Raw genomic sequence first — 17,458 nt, 5'->3', positions numbered from 1 at the left:
ATGCAAAATGCTAATTGAGTGAATCATTGACATTGAGACCCACCATACCAAACTGATCTATATCGCATTTATCTGCGCTACCTAATGCACGTCACTGATTGATACCAATGTCAATACCTATTGTTATAAATAAAGCACAGGCGGATGGCGTGACCTATACTCATTACATGTGTCTATAAAGGTAAAATCCTGAAATATTCACTGACATCACAAGGTTAAACATGTGCCCACCAGGAAAGGACAATGAAGACCTTTTGCATTTAACTGTTGCACTCACAACTGCTGGGTGATTTACTTTATGGAGTCACAGAATATGTGAGTAACAGCAAAATGATTTAAATTCATTCATGCTAACCAAAAACCTCTTTACACCAGAAGCCTCTAAACAGAATGTACCCATAGCTTCGTCACATTAATCTGTGTGCAGTCGGCGTCTGCAAAGTAGGTCTCACTCACTGGCAAAGGAGTGAAATATTTCAAAACATCACTTCCTGATGCAAATCCCTTCTATAAAGACTTGAACATACACACAGGACAGCAGTCGCATTAGATTATGTGGTTCCTGTCTCCACTGTCTTTACATTGTAACCTGTAGCCAGAGCAGCGTACTTCACATCAACACATCTATCTAGATGTTTGATAACCTTCCAACTACCCTTTTCTCATCACATTATGTATTGCCTTGACTAGTTAATGGACAGCTATTGCCTCCAACAGAGTGTTTCAGAAGTGTTTAATAACCAATTGTGCATGCAATTCACTCTGAAGTTAATGTTGCATGAAGGAATGTCACATTTACAGTGTCACCATCTCCAAATGGGACTCCCTATTCTCTATGACAGCTACTAGCAGCTCAGCCCAACTCTGCTGTAAAAAGAAAGGCAAGAAGTGAAAGTCTTTGACTTGATCTAAAAATGTACGGTAGTAACAAGACATACTATGATGTATTGTTGAATACATTAAAGCCAAGTCCTCATGTACTCATGTTGAGTGGTTAATAATGACAGACATGGGTCATAACTATTCCTTGGCACAGAGAACTGCTGTTCATCCGCACATTTAATCATCTTTCATCAGCGACATTCTGTTTGTTTCACTGAGCTGAAAAAGCTGAAAATTATATTCTTGGAAAGAAATCACCAAATTCAGTTATTACTTCTAAGTCAGTGGAAAAATCGATTATGTATAATTATGAAACCTAGATTGAGCTTGTAAGGTACATTTCTAGCCTTGTTTGTTGGTCTGTGGGTAAGTTAGCAGGGTAAACACTGCCAATAGCATTCAATGAAATTTGGTAGAAAGTCAGGTGATATTCGTTTGCAGTGCTGATAAAAATCTAATGATGTGTGCCCATTTATGAAGCACCACTGCAAAACAACTGGATTACTCGGTTTAAGAAAAATCAGTTCAGGTCATGGCCATTTGCACCTATAAGCAGATTTTCTTCAATTTTAAATGTTTGCTTGGCCATTCCTCAAATAAAATCATAGTCTTTTTTAAATTTGGTACATAAATTATTCCATTGACCAATTGAAAAAGTCACGTGATAATGTTATACCAAACCCTTTTTCTGATATTGGTTCTAAACTTCTTGCAAGTTGCTGAATGTGTTCTACAGATGTAACCAACTTTAGAAGACGTGCACATTGTAAGTGGCATGACAGTAACGTTATAAATTTAAATGCTATAAACTTTGTGGTCATGAGTTTGACTCATCAGTCAGTCATGACAGGATTTAGGCATTCTCCAAAAACCATGGCTGCTAATAAGCATGAAAGCCAATCACTGCATGTGTTTTGATGCAGATCCAGATGCAGATTAAATATTTATATTTTCTGTCATTAAAACAACTAATTTGGTGGATTGTGCAACCTTGACCAAAGTATCCCCAAGAACTTTCTTGTATATTTATTGAATTGTTCCAATAATAAATACAATACCAAAAATAAAACAGGACAACACTGATATACGGCACTGTAGTTACAGAAAGAGGTCTGAATGCAGGGATTAGAAAATAGTGATAGTGTTTCTTTGTGCGTGTTTTGTAGGGAGAAGCAAGCAGATCTGACAGACCATTTATCTAATAGAATTTCATAAAAGATAAAGTAATCAAAACACCTGTCTATAAATCTGTCAATGAAATCAAAACAGTAATGGAAGCTTTACTGACACATTGGTGTTCTGTTTTTGCCCAAATCTAATTTGTGCAAAAGGCAGAAAAGTAATAAGAGCAGATTATTTACAGTGATGCATTTACAGCCGCCCTAATGCCATAAAAACACACCATGTAACAGGTGCTGTACATGTTTCAAGGCAGTAAATGTTTTAATGACTTCACCCACATTTGTGTGGATTTATTGTGCAGGTAAACAGAGGCATATTTGGCTGAGGGAAAGGCACAGACAACTGAAACAAGATGCACAATGACAACAACACTGTCGTGATATTGTTTCACTAGATCAAATTCAAGCAGCCTGAGTATGAGGGTAGACTTTCAAAAGAACACCAAAAGTATATCATAACCGTGCAGCACTTCTGCCTTTGTGGAATATATTAAGAAAACAATTTAGGAAAACAAACCCAGTGCCAGAGTGCATTTTGTGTCCTGTCAACACATACGTTTTGTGGATTTTTATTTTTCAAATATTTGTCCGTAAATCCTGTTGTGTGGATTGTGGCTGTTTACTATCGAATGTGACATTGGACTTGTAATGCCAAGTGGGGCGGCTGCGACATTCTGATTTGTGCAATCAAGTAGTGATTAAGTATTTTATTACCGGAGGGCATAGTAAAATCAGCAGCACACTGAGGAATGCAACACCTCCCTCTATTATGGACTAATTATGGATCCTTTCTGGAACATGTGTTATAAAATGTCGAACGTATAGAAATGTGTAAAACACGGTGTCAAAATCACAACGCTAAAAACTAAACCTTAGCCTAATTAGGATAATATGCTTTACATGAATCAGTGCTGAGCAAGATAGAAAAAAGTGTTGTTTTCTTTACAGGTTTAAAATTAAATGTGAAAACAAGTGGTAATATTTTTTTCTAACACTAACCCATAATACAGATTTATTACTTACATTTGCTTTGCATGGAGCCTTTTCAGATGCTTATTTTACCTGGTTTCCAGCCTGCATTCAAACTTTCAAAAGACTAATGTAACTGATAATTCCTGCTATCTTTGGAAGCACATCTTGTAAAAAAAATTGAAAAATGATCAAAGTAAACAAACAAGTTTGTATGTAAATGAATGAGAAATAAACTTTTTCACGTATTCCCAAGGTACAGTATACAGAAAATTAATAGGATGATATTTTTGTAAACATGCTCAATAATACACAAGTAGTTCGTACTTACCAAGAGGACAATGACAAATGTAGTCATTTATTAGATCCATACAAGAGCCTCCATGTAGACAAGGCTGCGACCAGCAATCATTTACATTCTCAGAGCAGGTCCTTCCTGCAGGATAAAGCGAGAGAAACAAATAAATTCTGTTTAATAAAACAGGGAACAGTTTAAAATATGTTTCTACTAATACATTTTGCTGTCACTGTGGAAATCTAATAATCATAGGAAGTTGTGAAGCTCTAATATGTGAATAATAATTCTTACACTCCACCCCATTCAGTACAAATTTATGTTTGTTTTCTCAGCAATGAGCGGCACCTGGTTTATTGAAGACAGGATTTTATTTCATGAGACAGCTGATTGCATCTGATTGTACTGGCTCAAAATGTGATTGAATGATGATGTGTTCAGCATGTTGCAGCTTGTACGCGTGCAGAAACGGTGTAACCTCAATTTTAGTATCCTCTTGGCAAGAGTTAGATATGGAATTGATTTAAGATTTTACTGGCAAATTTAAAGCTTCACTAGGTCTGGCCTCTGGCGATATTTCAGACCTCTTAGTTCCCTATGAGCCAGAGAGCTCATAGAGAACTAACAGCTAGACATCCTCAGGCACAGCTCTTCTATCTGCACTGCTCTCTCTACACCAAAGGTAATTATACTTTTGCCATCATGACCCCATACACTGGCAAGTGCTCTGTTAATGATGTACTGTAAGATACTCACATAATGAAGGTGGCTGCTGACTGTACCGCCAGCCTAAATATACTGTACAAGACACGCTTTGTGCTACACACTCTATGATACTGAGCCAGATCATTACGCCAGCCAACATTAATGAATTTAACTGCTTACACATTACTGCATCACTGTTCAATTTAGACATTTTCATCACACATGGCCTAGATTGGTAATTGTAACCTGCACAATGCCAAATGTCTAAGAAATAGACTCAAAACTAATTTGAACTCTTTATTTGCATCTGAATTTGATCTAATTAGTTAATAATAAAGGGACATTTTTACAGCATTGAATCAGCACGTTTTAACATAAACGTGACATTAACTACATTAATTGTAACAGGTAACTTTTTTACCTTTAAATCATCTGGTAAACATGGTACAGGTGTTTGTACAGTGATAAAAAAAAATGTTTTTATTCATACTAGTGATTTGTGTCTGAATTTCAATGCAATTATCTATCTGCTTCCATCATATGTAACTGAACCTGCATATTTGTCCTTACCAATGATACACATCAAATTTTAAATATGAAAACTGTAGCTACAGCACATTTCTGCTTCTAAAATCTTAACATTTAAAGACTAAAACCTGCTCTAAAACCTGATATTCCTGTGGCTGGGCATCCTAATGGCTGTAAACAAGCTCACAATTGCATCAGATGGTCTCATACCCTCAAACCCTGGGGGACAGTGGCACTGATAATCACTGATTAGGTCCACACAGGTGGCCCCGCTTGAGCAGGGGAAGCTGTTGCACTCATTTGTTTCCACTTCACAGAGCGACCCTTCAAATCCAAGCATGCAGCGGCAGGTAAAGTTATACCGCTGGTCCAGGCAAACACCATGTTCAGAGCAGCGATGGCCAACACAGTAATCAATGTCCTCTTCACAATAGACGCCTGTGTATCCTCTGGGACAAAGGCAGCTAGCAACAGATTAAAGAGAATTCCTTAATATTGTATAGAGTAAGAGGGATTCTTTCAACCCTGAAGGAAAAGTACAGTAAATGTCACGGCTTTTACAATCATTGACATTCTGGTGCCTGAATGGCCCGAAGACAATCAAGATTTGAACACTCACCTGTAACCATCAATCTCATCCACACAAGTGGCTCCATTTTGACACCAATGCTGAACACAGTCATTGACATTTATACGGCAGTCCTGACCAGACCAACCGGGGGTACAAACACAAGTGTAACTTCTGGCATTATTCAACACACAGCGTCCTCCGTTGGCACATGGCTGTTGATAGAAGATAGAGCTTTTAGAAACATATGTCATGGAATAACACGCTGCCTCATATGCAAAAATGAAATTGCTTCATCTTGTATTGTAATATGTTAGATTGGACTGAGCCCATTCTGTTAAAAAATATAACCATTATTTTACAGTTTAACCCCTAATCATTTCTTGCTCCAGGCCGCCTGGAAATGGGCTTCATTACAGCCACGTGGCACTCATGAATACTGATTCATGCTTTATACTGGGTTCACTCAGTATTCCATGGTGCATCTACATCATGTCTTACAAGGCAAGATCAATGGTCATTGAGGGCTAAACCTCCGAAGTGTTCACTGTCACAAAACAGATTCGCCTGCTAGCTGGTACATGTGTATATAAAGTAGAGGGGAAATAAAGGGGCAGAGGAAGAGCTGGCTTGTGCGAAGGTGTATAATGTAGACATCATGGCAATTCTGTAAGGGGGCCAACACAAGCCTTTCTCCACAGTGAGTGATCATCTCCATCTGTCATCTGAAGAAGCGCCTCTGTTCATGTTTGGTTGCTTTTTTTAAACGCAGAGGGTCGATTCATCTACAAGCTGTGCATTCAAAAATACAGATATTGCAAATCTTCAGTGGCACTCATCCACGTCAGGTGGCAGAGGCCTTTTCAGCCCTGTAAATGTGCTCACAATGTGCATGCCAAAACCAAAAAACCCTGACAAACAATCACACAATTCCAGCTTTGTCTTCTTGCACCATGACAAAAAATCTGGAAGATGTGCAGCCACATTCAACATGTAACATAAACATGTGCTTCAATAATTTAAATATGCATCATACAGTATACTGTGAATATAAACCAGGTGTTTTTGTATTCAGGTCAGTGAGATCGTAGGTCAGAATATGTTGTTTAGCTATATTTGTGTATTGGTTTGTTTATGTTTCAATTCTCTCATTAGTCAAGAATTTAATACAGCTTTCTTCCTAGGTAAACCAACATACTTTACAGCTTCAGCACCAGCTGATTGCTGTGTTTATGGATTATCGCATTTGCTGTCAGTCTTCCTGTGGGACTTATGCTTATTTTTATCCTTGTGTTTAACAAAGGATTATCCCATGTTTTATGAATAAGATACTGAATTAATATTTGATACTTTCTAACATATAGGACAATTTCAGTATTTTTCAGCCTGGACCCTATTTTACATATTGAGGGGTCTAAATGACTCATACAGGTACATCAAGTGTGGAACTGGTCCAGTACATCACCTCAGCCAGCATGCCACTAAACAGGCTGCAACGAAATTGCGCCCATCACAAGTCTGTCCACCAAAAATGCTTGTTTTTGCCACTGACATACCCAGATTGTTATTCTAAGTGTCTGACAGTATTATGGAAAGGATCCCAACAGAGACAGACCTCAGAGTAAAATCCCACAAACCGCCAGTATATCACTTTGTTCAAAGCTACCAGACTCGATTAACAAAAACAGTAATTTTACCTGGCAGGAGTTGCTGGTCTACTGCTGCCTTGATCAGTTAGTTTATGTAATAGTGTGACTTTGGTGTATTAAAAGGTTAGTTCAGATCCGCAACTCCTGTGTTTTACATTAGAATTACTTCAGGAGAAATAAACAGAAGATTGGGAGCTCTTTAAACCCATATAAAAACTAAAGAGGTAAAGCTAACATGTGGATACAGAAAAGCAGATAAGGACAAAAAGTACACTAAGATGTTTTTACCCACTTGAAGGTTTTGAGGGCAGGGTAAACGGCAGGTATATTCAAGGCCATCTGGCAGATCCAAACACTGAGTCCTTGGTGGACATGTGTTGTTGGGCAGAGCACAAGCATCTATGTCAACTTCACAATTCTTTCCCAGGAAACCTGAAAGAAAAGATTTAATACAGTTAACGTAACAGAAGCAATACTTGACTAGCAGAAAGTAGATCTGGAACCCATCTCTAATTTATGCCACTGTACCAGGTCAGCTCCTATATATTTAATAAACAAGGCAAAAATTGGGTCAACTGTGGGTCGACTGGAGGGTTGGTCTATTGGTTGGTCTATTTTAAAGCATGTGCCACAGTACCTCCCTGACTTTGTATTTAACTTGAGCCTCAATTAAAAATTTTACTTAAGTTTTTTTATGCAAACTTTCATATTGTGCTCCCCCCCGACTTTTTCAAAAATCTAATCCCTCTTCTTCTTGCTCTTTTGATTTTAATACTCATCTGTAACCATTATCAAATGTGCGGACCACAAAAAAGTGTTGGTTTGTATCACAGCAGACATTCATCCCATACATGTCTTGTCCCTAAAGGAAAACCTTTATTAAGTCAGTATAATTGGAAAACAATATCTCATTTATTTCCAGACATTTGGCATAACCAATAGTTGTATTTTTGAGTTGGTGAAATAAAACACATTCAGTGGCAGGAAAATAAAGCAGCCATAAGTCAGCAACTTAAAATTCCACCCATGTCTGAAGACTTTGCTTAAGTACTTTGGTCCAGCACTCAGCAGACTATTTTCTTACACTGTAGAACTCACTTCACCATCAGAAGATGCAGCAGATGAGGCATATGAGCGGCAGAGGCTTAGGTTTGCTGAGATAACAGATGAGATTTAGTAGCAAGGCTGGAAAGCCTGGGTACGCCCTGTGGAATTCTGTTACCATGGATCTGTGGCCACATCTAGTACCAGTTTACTCAGGGAGTTAGGGATTCATGATCAGGGATTATGGCAGGCAGCTAAGGCAGCTTCAGAGGCAGCTGGAAAGAGCAACCAATGACTCTGCCTGAAAAGGAAATGCTCCAGCTTGCATGCAAAGTATGGATATCTATCTTGAGTTTAAGATGGGAGATGCGGCAAATATCATATCAAAATGTCAAGCCAGTGGTCAAACAACTCTTCCTACTGCTCGTCTGACACTTTTAAGCCTTTTACATTGGTCAACAATATGCAATTTAGGGCTTACTGTTGATATCAATAGTCATCATATGTAAATTTGTGAAACATGTTTGTTCCTAAATATACTGAGCAGGTGTAACGGGGTGACACAAGATAACTGTTGAGCCTTCTGGTGTGTTTCGTGGGTCTAATTTAACTAGACGTCTGTGATTGCAGGCTCCTACTCGATCACCCCAATGACACAGCCATCAGCCCACCCCCTCATTCCTCTAACATCACAGCCAGAATTCCACATATATGCTCACCCAAAAAGCACAGTTAGTTATAAATTGTAGGATATTTACAAACTCAATTATCCAAACATTGTAGAATGTAATTCACAGACCATTACACTCTGAGGTAGTGATTAATCAGTCGGCCAATTGATCAGATTGATATCTGGCATTTTGAGATATCGGCACATCTGCAGGAAGCCTCGTCACTGTGGCTGCTGTGGAACAATGTTAGCACTCCCCCTTTTGAGTTTTGGGAAGGTGGTGAAAAAGTTAGTATGGAGCCCTAAATTTCCTCAGTTGCCATCATCTTTTCTAAATGTTACAAGTTAACATGCTTCTCTCATCCTAAATGACAGCAAATCAAAACTACAACCATTACTGGCTGGCATTAAATATCCATGACTTCTCGTTGTTTTGATTTCAGCATTACACATCGGCCGCCCTGCTCTCTAAATAACGGCTTTGGCCACTGAAAAACCCATATCGGTCAACCACTACTCTGAGGTGACAAAACATGCCAAACTAAAACAGTATGACTATGGCATAAAAAATATCCTCAAAAAAAAAAAAAATAAGTATGATGCAAGTAAAAATGTTTAAAGTTACAATGTTTAAGAATTGAGCGTATTCTCAACCTGTCAAATTCATACTCCATAAAAATGGGTATAGCATATCACATATATAGTCATAACTGCTGCTAATTTCCGTTCCTTTCCCGATCTTACTTAACTTTATTTTATCCCTTTTATTTTATTCTATTTTACTTATTTTATATTTATCTTAAACGTGTATTTTGGTCTTTTCAGTGTTTTCTTGCGTGTATTGTTGTCTTTGCACTTGTTGAAGCACTTTGTAACTTGTTTTTGAAAAGTGCTCTACAAATAAAGATTATTATTATATATTATTATTAAAACTCAACACGATCGTACCTGTAGGATCATTTAAAACCATGAATACAAACTTATTTGCTCTTGAATGTAATTGGGTTCGGTTGTTGTCTGTTTATTTATTTTCTTGAACATTATTTTTTGTATTTATATTCTGTTTTAATTGTATCCTCGACATTACTGAAAATGAGGGTACACCCTCATAGATTCCTCGAGATTTAAATAAAGGTGAATTAATTAATTCATTGAATGAATATTATTATTGCATTGTAAATTGTTATTCAGAAGATCCTGGGTTCAAACCTGCTGGCCTTTCAAAGAGTTTGCAAGTTCTCCTTGTGTCTGCAAAGGTTTCCTCCTCAAAAACATGCCAGTTAAGTGAACTGGAAACACTAAATTCCCTGTAGGTAAGTCTTTGTTTTTCTGTCCATGTTTTCGTCATGAGATTGACTGGCAACCTCTCCAGGTTGTGCTCCACATCTCACCCAATGCATGCTGGAAGAGTCTCCCTCCCTCCACAACGATGAACAGGATAAAAGCGGTATAGAATATGGAAAGATGGATCAACACTTCAAACTACCATGCACAATCTTTTAAACTATGAAGACTTGCATCAAAGATACTTTAAGGGTTACTGAAAATACAATACAATGCCACCTCTGAATGGCACCTTAAAGTGACTCTAATGTGGCTTTCTTCAGCAACTGATGAGGCGAACAGATTCTGTGACCCATGTGTCATTAACTCTGGTATTGTCCTTCAATGTTTAATTGAACAAGAGTGAACAAACACAATGTTTCATTACCATCAATGTTACATTTCCCTAAAGAGCTGACAATATTTGCTGAGAACAACAGCTAAAAATAACAGTGAAAATTCTTGTGAGAAAAACATCACCTGGCCACAAAGATGCTCTCCCCACAGTGTCTTTGGTCTGCATGTGCAGTATAATGATCCAGTAAATCGGGCAAAAGCAATTGCCAGACACACTAACTGCACCCTGCCAACATGAAGCTCCCACGGGTGGTCTATCAGTTTACGTTCAGTGAATGCCCGTCAGGCAAAACAATTACAGGAAAATTATATTAATGAGAGTTTCATAATATAATATTATGAAACTCCCATTAATAGATTTGTACATTTTGGTTGCACTATTGAGCTCTGGTAATAAGCTTGGTGATTTTTCTCAGCTGTCATTTGCAGGCCAAAGCTGTAAACTGATACTGTGAATAATTTGACTAAGACCTTAGCTGTGCCTTGCTGCCTCTATACTGCACAATGGAGCACGATGAGATCAGCAGTGTGCTGACAAATAGGGTTTTTTAAATGTTTTTTTTTATAACTTTTAGTTTCATCATAAAAGGCATTTGAGTGTTTCGACATTTTGGAAAATAACATAGCGTTGAATATATTTATTAAATGACAAAACAACCTGAGAATAGAAAATTATTTTTAGAAAACAGGATATAAGTAAAAAGAGTCATGATTCATGATTGTGATGAATTAAATCATGCTGATTTCCCCAGCTTCCTCAGGCAGGATTTGTCACAATCTAGGGACCCCGCTGGCAAAGGCTAATCACTTTTGGTTTTCAGTATACACTGAGATGGCCAGAGGGGCCCCCGCTGAGGATCTTAGGCCATATTCAGTTTAAAAGGTCTGCAGTACTGCCTGCTACCAAAGCTAATAAAAGTTATCACAAGGCCCAGCATACCTGTAGGACATTGGCATTCATAGTGTCCTAGCAAATCAGAGCATGTGCCATTGTGCTGACATGGGCTGGAGTCACACTCGTTGATATCAGTCTCACAGTTTGCCCCTGAGAATGGAGAAAGTTCTGCAATTAGTTGCATTTGTATCACATTACAATATTCACATAGAACTCATCATGAGTGATAACAAATTGCATATATTGTGCAACTTTGCCATAAGCCCCTTTTCTTGTGTGAATGAAAGGTCCCATCTGAATCCTATAAGATCTTAGTAAAGGAATAATAAAATATAATAATAGTATTATTTGTACAGCACTTTTCAATACAGGTAACAAAGTCAATGTAAACACAGACAAATCGAATAAAAATCAGTATAACACACAATGGTGTCCAAGGAATAAAACATGAACAATTCAATGTACAATTAAAGGCAGGGTAGGCAAGTTGCTTCTAAAACACTTTTTGTCATATTTGTTGAAACTGTCTATATACACCAATGCATATTAAAAAGTTAGGTGCACTGAAAAAGAGAGTATAAAAAGTGGCTGTCTGTAGTCCTCTCAGCGCTGCAGTAAACACAGCCACTCGTTTTATTCGGACCGAATGCAATGATTGGCTGGCTGACTGTCACTCTGCCTCGCTGCCATGGCTACCAGCCCTGCTGCTACAGGAGCTGCCCCCATGCGCGCACCCGGTCAGCTCGCTCAGACCTGACGAGCGAAGCGGTCAGAGTGGTGGGTGATATCTGCATGGCTTTTCAAACGTAGCTACCTACTTAGCATACAGCTAACGGTTGCTACGAGTGCAGAATGGTGTAGGAGCCAGAGTAGAGACGATGGATTATATCTAGCTGTAGGTGAGCTGGAAAACAGCAGCGCAAACTTTGTTTTCTGACGCTAACATTAGGTAAGGCAATGTAAGTGTAGACTGCGCCGGTTTAGTTATTGACCATATAGGTATATTATTATACTATGTTTACACCTAACTTTAGTTATCTTTACCTTGTATCTAATATGTTTGTGTGATTATCTTGTGTCTGCAAGCGTTGTTTGACTGAATGTTACTCTTTTACAAATGTGGTGATGTAGCTGTGTGTTTGTAGTTATGAGAAAGACATTTCAACGTTAGTATACATAAACAATGATGGCTAAAGGTCCCCAAGTATCTGTGTTTCTGGTATATAAGCTACCTATAATATAGTTTGACTTTGTTCATAGCTAAACCTACTGTGTGAAAAACCTTTTACTGTAATTGGTGCTGTTATGCCATTACTTATTTTACCAGAAGTAACAAAAAATCCTGTATGTTTTATTTCTACTGTGCCCTCAGGTCACCTGCAGAATTGAAGTCTTTCATAGCCCTGTACTTCTCACCAGTATATCGGAGCTGATCGGACCACGCTGGTTGGCCTGGATTACAACCACCATGTCCACAGTCCAGCCAGGAGAAAAGCTGATGACACAGTTCAGTATGTTGCATTATGAGTGCTCCTATGCATTTTACTCAATACATTTATAAGTGATAAGTCAAATATTAAACAGTATGAGGAATACAGATAGATGGTGCAGATTTATTGTTTTGATTGCATTTTATGTGGAAATGCTAACTGCTCTATATGAGAAATAATGTCAGGAGTTACAAACTTTTCACTAAGCTGATCCTCCTTTCTGTATTATCAGGTACAGCAAGGTGTCCAACAAAAAGTCCAGGAAGTGGAGATTGTACTCAATGAAGGTGGAGAAGGACTACAGTTACATCGCAGACCTCCAGAGTGCCATCCTCCTCTTCCTCCTCCTCTGACGGTTGTCTAGTACTGAGGAGATGCCTAGAAGCTGAACCGGGAGACCTGATGATCCCCGTCAACATGGGGTTCAGTCAGGTGTCCCTGCCCCAACTGTGTTGTTAGATACAGCAAAATATAAATCAAAAAGTAATATGGTTGGTTTTGAAATGTGGTAATCATGTCAGAGAGTTGACTGTGATATATTTAATCATCTCCACAGCAGCGATATGACGCTACATGCAAAGTCTGAACTGTCTTCATAATCAGTCAAGACAACTCTGGACACACCTTGTCTCTTCCTGTATATACTTATTTTTAATGATGTTTAAAATGATCTATTTGTGATATAGGTTGTAGTTAATAACAATAAACAAGTGTTTTACCACATTAGGATGTCATTATTGGAGACATAAGACATACATGTAGTTGTTTGATTGTTTATGCTGCAAGTGTAAAGAAAAGGCATTTATCATTTTCAATGTTTTATTTAAAAATGAATGAAAATATTATCCAGAACATGGAAAAATATACTTTGTATTTTCTCTACCCTCCTGTGAATAAAACTAACAATGTACAGGTATTCATCCACACAGTGGATGGAATTATCTGCTAGTGACATTACATCTTACACCCTGCCAGGATTAAACCTCTGTATTGTCCTGGTGGATCAGGAGAACAGTTGCATATTTTCCAGAAACAGCAACTCAGTATCATGACTCTGTGACCAAGTGCTCCACACTGCCACACTAACTGTCTGTTACTCTGTTACTGACAAACTGTCTGTATGCTGCCCCACTGAACTGTCTGTTACTCTGTCCTAGGTCTGGAAGATCAGCCATGTGTGGTGCATGGATGTTGTCCACAGTCCTCACATTCTGGTCTGTAAAGGAATATATAGTTTTTAGAACCCCAAATGGGAAAGATCTGTGTAATTGGAAAGATCATTCATCAACATGATCAGATATTTTTATTGAACAGGGGTCTGTTGTTCTCTAACAGGACTTCTGTGTCCACATTACACACCAGGTCAATGTACATGACACAGATCCTCCTCGTCCTGCCTCTTCTTCCTCAGACCCTGGCAGCCCTCCCTCCTATGCTTGCCTCGACCCCGGGCCGGTCCCGGTCCTATGCTTGGCTCTGGAGTTCAGTTCTCATCAGAGACAATAATGCTGTCACAGTGGAAGCTCTAACATGCAAAACAACATACATGTTATGAGTCTAACACGAAATTCACGTTCGTGTAGCGTAACTGATGGAAACGGAAAAATGTGTATCAGCCTGTTTTTAGCTTTGCCCGTAGCTGTTAGCACAGCTACCTGTTGCTAACAGTTAGCTAGCCAACTCGTACCTGAATCAGAGTCAGTCTTTTTAAACCTATCCAATATTAACATGCTAGCTTGATAGTGAGTACTAACAACCGGGTTAGTTGTTTATTTTCATAACGATAAAGTTAAATTTTTTTTTTTACCCCTGACGTGAGCCGCTGCATCGAGCTGCTCTCTGCTCGTCACACTTTGCTCGTCCTCAAGCAGAGTTGGTAACGCGCGTTCACGTGTTTTGGGGGCGTGGCTTTGAAAGGAGCCCAGAAGGGAGGGGGTGGGAGTTTCTCTGTTGGATACTTTTAAAAATGCAGCAGTTTCTTGCTAGTTTCTCAAACTTACCTACCCTGCCTTTAAAGGAAAAATAAATTATGCATCACATAGTCATTTGGGTCAGAAGAATTTTAAAATCAATCCTAAAAGAAACAGGCAGCCTGGGCAAGGATGCTAAAACTGGGGTAATATGGTCACATTTTTTTCAGTGAGTTAAAAGTGATGCTGCAGCATTTTGGGCTAATTGTAGGCGATGAATTGATTTCTGACTGACAGAGGTATATAAAAAGTTCCAGTAGTTGAGGTGGGAGGAGAGAAAAGCATGGATGAGTTTCCCCAGATCTGTGGCTGAAATAAAAGCCTTGTGCCCTAGTTGTTGTTTCAAAAGAAAAGGTGCTTAAAGGGGCATATGTATGTTTTAATGAAATGATTCACTTTTTTATTGCCTGTGTGTGAAGGAGTTGTAACCTCACATAAAAAAATATCCACTTTCTGGGTTGTTCTGTTACTTCTGATGGCCAATATCAGAAAAGCTGAGCTTAGTAAATATGGGTCCATGCTGGCCACATCTGCCTCCATCATCATCAGAATAGTTCTTCCAAAGGATATGGTTTTGGAAAACCCTTTTATTATTTTTTGTTTAATAACTAAGCTCAGCTTTTACTGATTTCAATCCTATGTGAAGACTCCAAGTCAGATTTTCCGGGAAATCCATTGGCTATGACTGCATTCGCGCACCCGAGCCCCTTGCCTTCTGATTCTGTACCGTACACACACCAACAAAACCGCAGCTAACTAGCTAGAGTCCACTAAAACAAAAAAATAACCGGCTCCCAGCAGAACACAGATTCCAACACAAACTCCACATAAGGATAAAAATCAATAACAAAGTTTTTATGTGCTGGAGCACATCAGGCCAAACGAGAATCAGATCGATTTTGGGTGAAAACACTGTCAACATCAGAAAGTCTTGAATCATGGAGAGACCTCCACTTTGTTTTGGAACCGACAAAACCGACACAGAGTTGGCTTTCATCCTATTGGACAGGTAAACTAACATTACTGCAAAGCATGTGAAATATATTGTGATTTTGTGCTTTAGTTGGCTCAACTTAGATAACGTTAGCTCGCCGGCTAACGTTGAGCAGCTGCTAACGTTATCTGGTGCTAAATACTACAGTTGTAACGTTATGGCTTTCCACATTGCATCGCCGGCTAAGTAGACCCATATTACTATCCTGTTCGTAACATAATAGACTACCAAGTTTTTTACCGAGTGAAGTCTATCAGTGAACACACGCACACACGCTAAAGCTGAAATTTATTACGGTAACGTGCGGGTTTACATGCAATCTGGAAACCGCACCGCTAGTTCCTGCTGAAAACTACATACAGTAAAGCCCCTTCAAACTGTTGCACGCAACTCTTAAAGGAACATTTTGGGATATACACTTATTTGCTTTTGAGAGTTGGATAAGAAAATTGATATCACCCACATGATTGTGCGCTAAAAATAAAGATACAGGGAGCAGCTGCTTAGTTTAGCTTAACAGCTTGCCTGGTTCTGTCCAAAAAGCACATAAAAATCTGCCTACCAACAACTAATTAACATGTATGTGGTTTGTAAAGCAGAAGCAAAAACTAAAATGTAAAAATGACAAGTAGTCATATAGGTCGTCTTGGCTGGAGGCACTGTCAGCCTAGAGTCTTGTCATCACTGTGACATTGCCAGGCAGGTGTCGGTAGGCAGATATTTTATTCTTAACCATTAGACAAAGCCAGGATAACCGTTTTCCCTGCTTCCAGTCTTTCTGCTAAGCTAAGCGGCTACTGGCTTTAGCTTCATTATTTAGCATACAGATATGGAAGTGGTATTGACCTTTTCAACAACAATTAGGCCAACATTCCTTTAATAAGATGCTTTAGGATTCGGGTGGTGAGCCCCTGGAAACACAAAGAGACATGTTAGAGAAAATAATCCCCTGGTTGGAGAGCCTCACTTTCTTGTTAAGAAAATGGAAGAGAGTAGATGAGGTCGGGGATGCAGGTTGCTTGATAGGAGATTTGTTTGGTGCTCAGCTGCCTCACCAGCTGCTGATTCTGCCGCTGTGGTTGGGGGTGGGTGTCTTCCAGGGCAAGTTATTAATTTAAAAAGTCCTATCATCAATAACAGAGCAGCAATGACATGTAGTGAAAGTCTCTTCTTGACAGTGGCACCCTCATGCTACAGCACAAACACGATGATTGATATCATCTGCTCAGTAGTTGCTACAGGTCATTATATACAAAATATGCCATGCTGTGTGGCAGCGCATTATACAAATTTGTACTACTAAAATCTGTGAAACGCCTACACTCATTTATGGCTGTGCATACAATCATGTAATATTGTAGCGGTTTAAAAAAATAAAACTCAATTGGTGATTTAGGTTACAAAAGGTTTTGTACTGCAATGTCTTAAAAGTCTAGAAATGATCAGATACAAAGTTCCTTAAATCCAGTAGATTCGTTCATCTTTGTGCGAGATAAAGCTCCAAATGCAAAGACCTTCCAGGTGAAGATTTACAGATTGTTTTAAATTTTGTCTTTTAATAACACCCCGGGAACTTTGGTGGATTCTATGTGTTGTCTTAAATTATTATTAACACAGTTAAAAAAAGAGTGTATAAATGAGACCAGCAAAATATATGCAAACAGTTGTTTAGTAAAAAATAAAGCCCTCAAAATTGAAAGCTGAATGCTGGGGCTTGAGTAATGCATCTTGAGTTATTATCTATAATGGACTACAGAGGGGGTTCTGGGCAAAGCTTGAAATTAAATTGGCCTTTCTGTGCTTCATGGCTTCAAAAATTCCAAAGCAAAAATCCCAAGATGCCAGAAAATGATGAATTCTATCAGTCACTAAGACCTGCCATGGTATAAGAGACAATTTTCCATTACTGAAGTGGCAACAGATTTCAGCTATGAACAG

The 17,458-nt window shown here is 38.7% G+C and overlaps 1 protein-coding gene across 1 annotated transcript in view; it reads right to left on the bottom strand.

Moving 5' to 3' along the window:
- eys (eyes shut homolog) overlaps positions 1-17,458 on the bottom strand; it is a 276,707-nt gene that overhangs the window by 131,917 nt on the left and 127,332 nt on the right. Inside the window, exons 11-15 of the mRNA XM_046071407.1 lie at positions 11,112-11,216; positions 7,070-7,209; positions 5,180-5,343; positions 4,771-5,024; positions 3,364-3,468 (exon numbers count right to left, since the gene is read on the bottom strand). Of these exons, the coding sequence (XP_045927363.1) occupies positions 3,364-3,468; positions 4,771-5,024; positions 5,180-5,343; positions 7,070-7,209; positions 11,112-11,216 (768 nt within the window). The remainder of the gene's footprint in view (positions 1-3,363; positions 3,469-4,770; positions 5,025-5,179; positions 5,344-7,069; positions 7,210-11,111; positions 11,217-17,458) is intronic.

The sequence above is a fragment of the Micropterus dolomieu genome, linkage group LG15 (assembly GCF_021292245.1).
Source record: "Micropterus dolomieu isolate WLL.071019.BEF.003 ecotype Adirondacks linkage group LG15, ASM2129224v1, whole genome shotgun sequence".
Classification (NCBI taxonomy): Eukaryota; Metazoa; Chordata; class Actinopteri; order Centrarchiformes; family Centrarchidae; genus Micropterus; species Micropterus dolomieu.
This window is presented reverse-complemented; position numbering and strand designations above follow the sequence as displayed.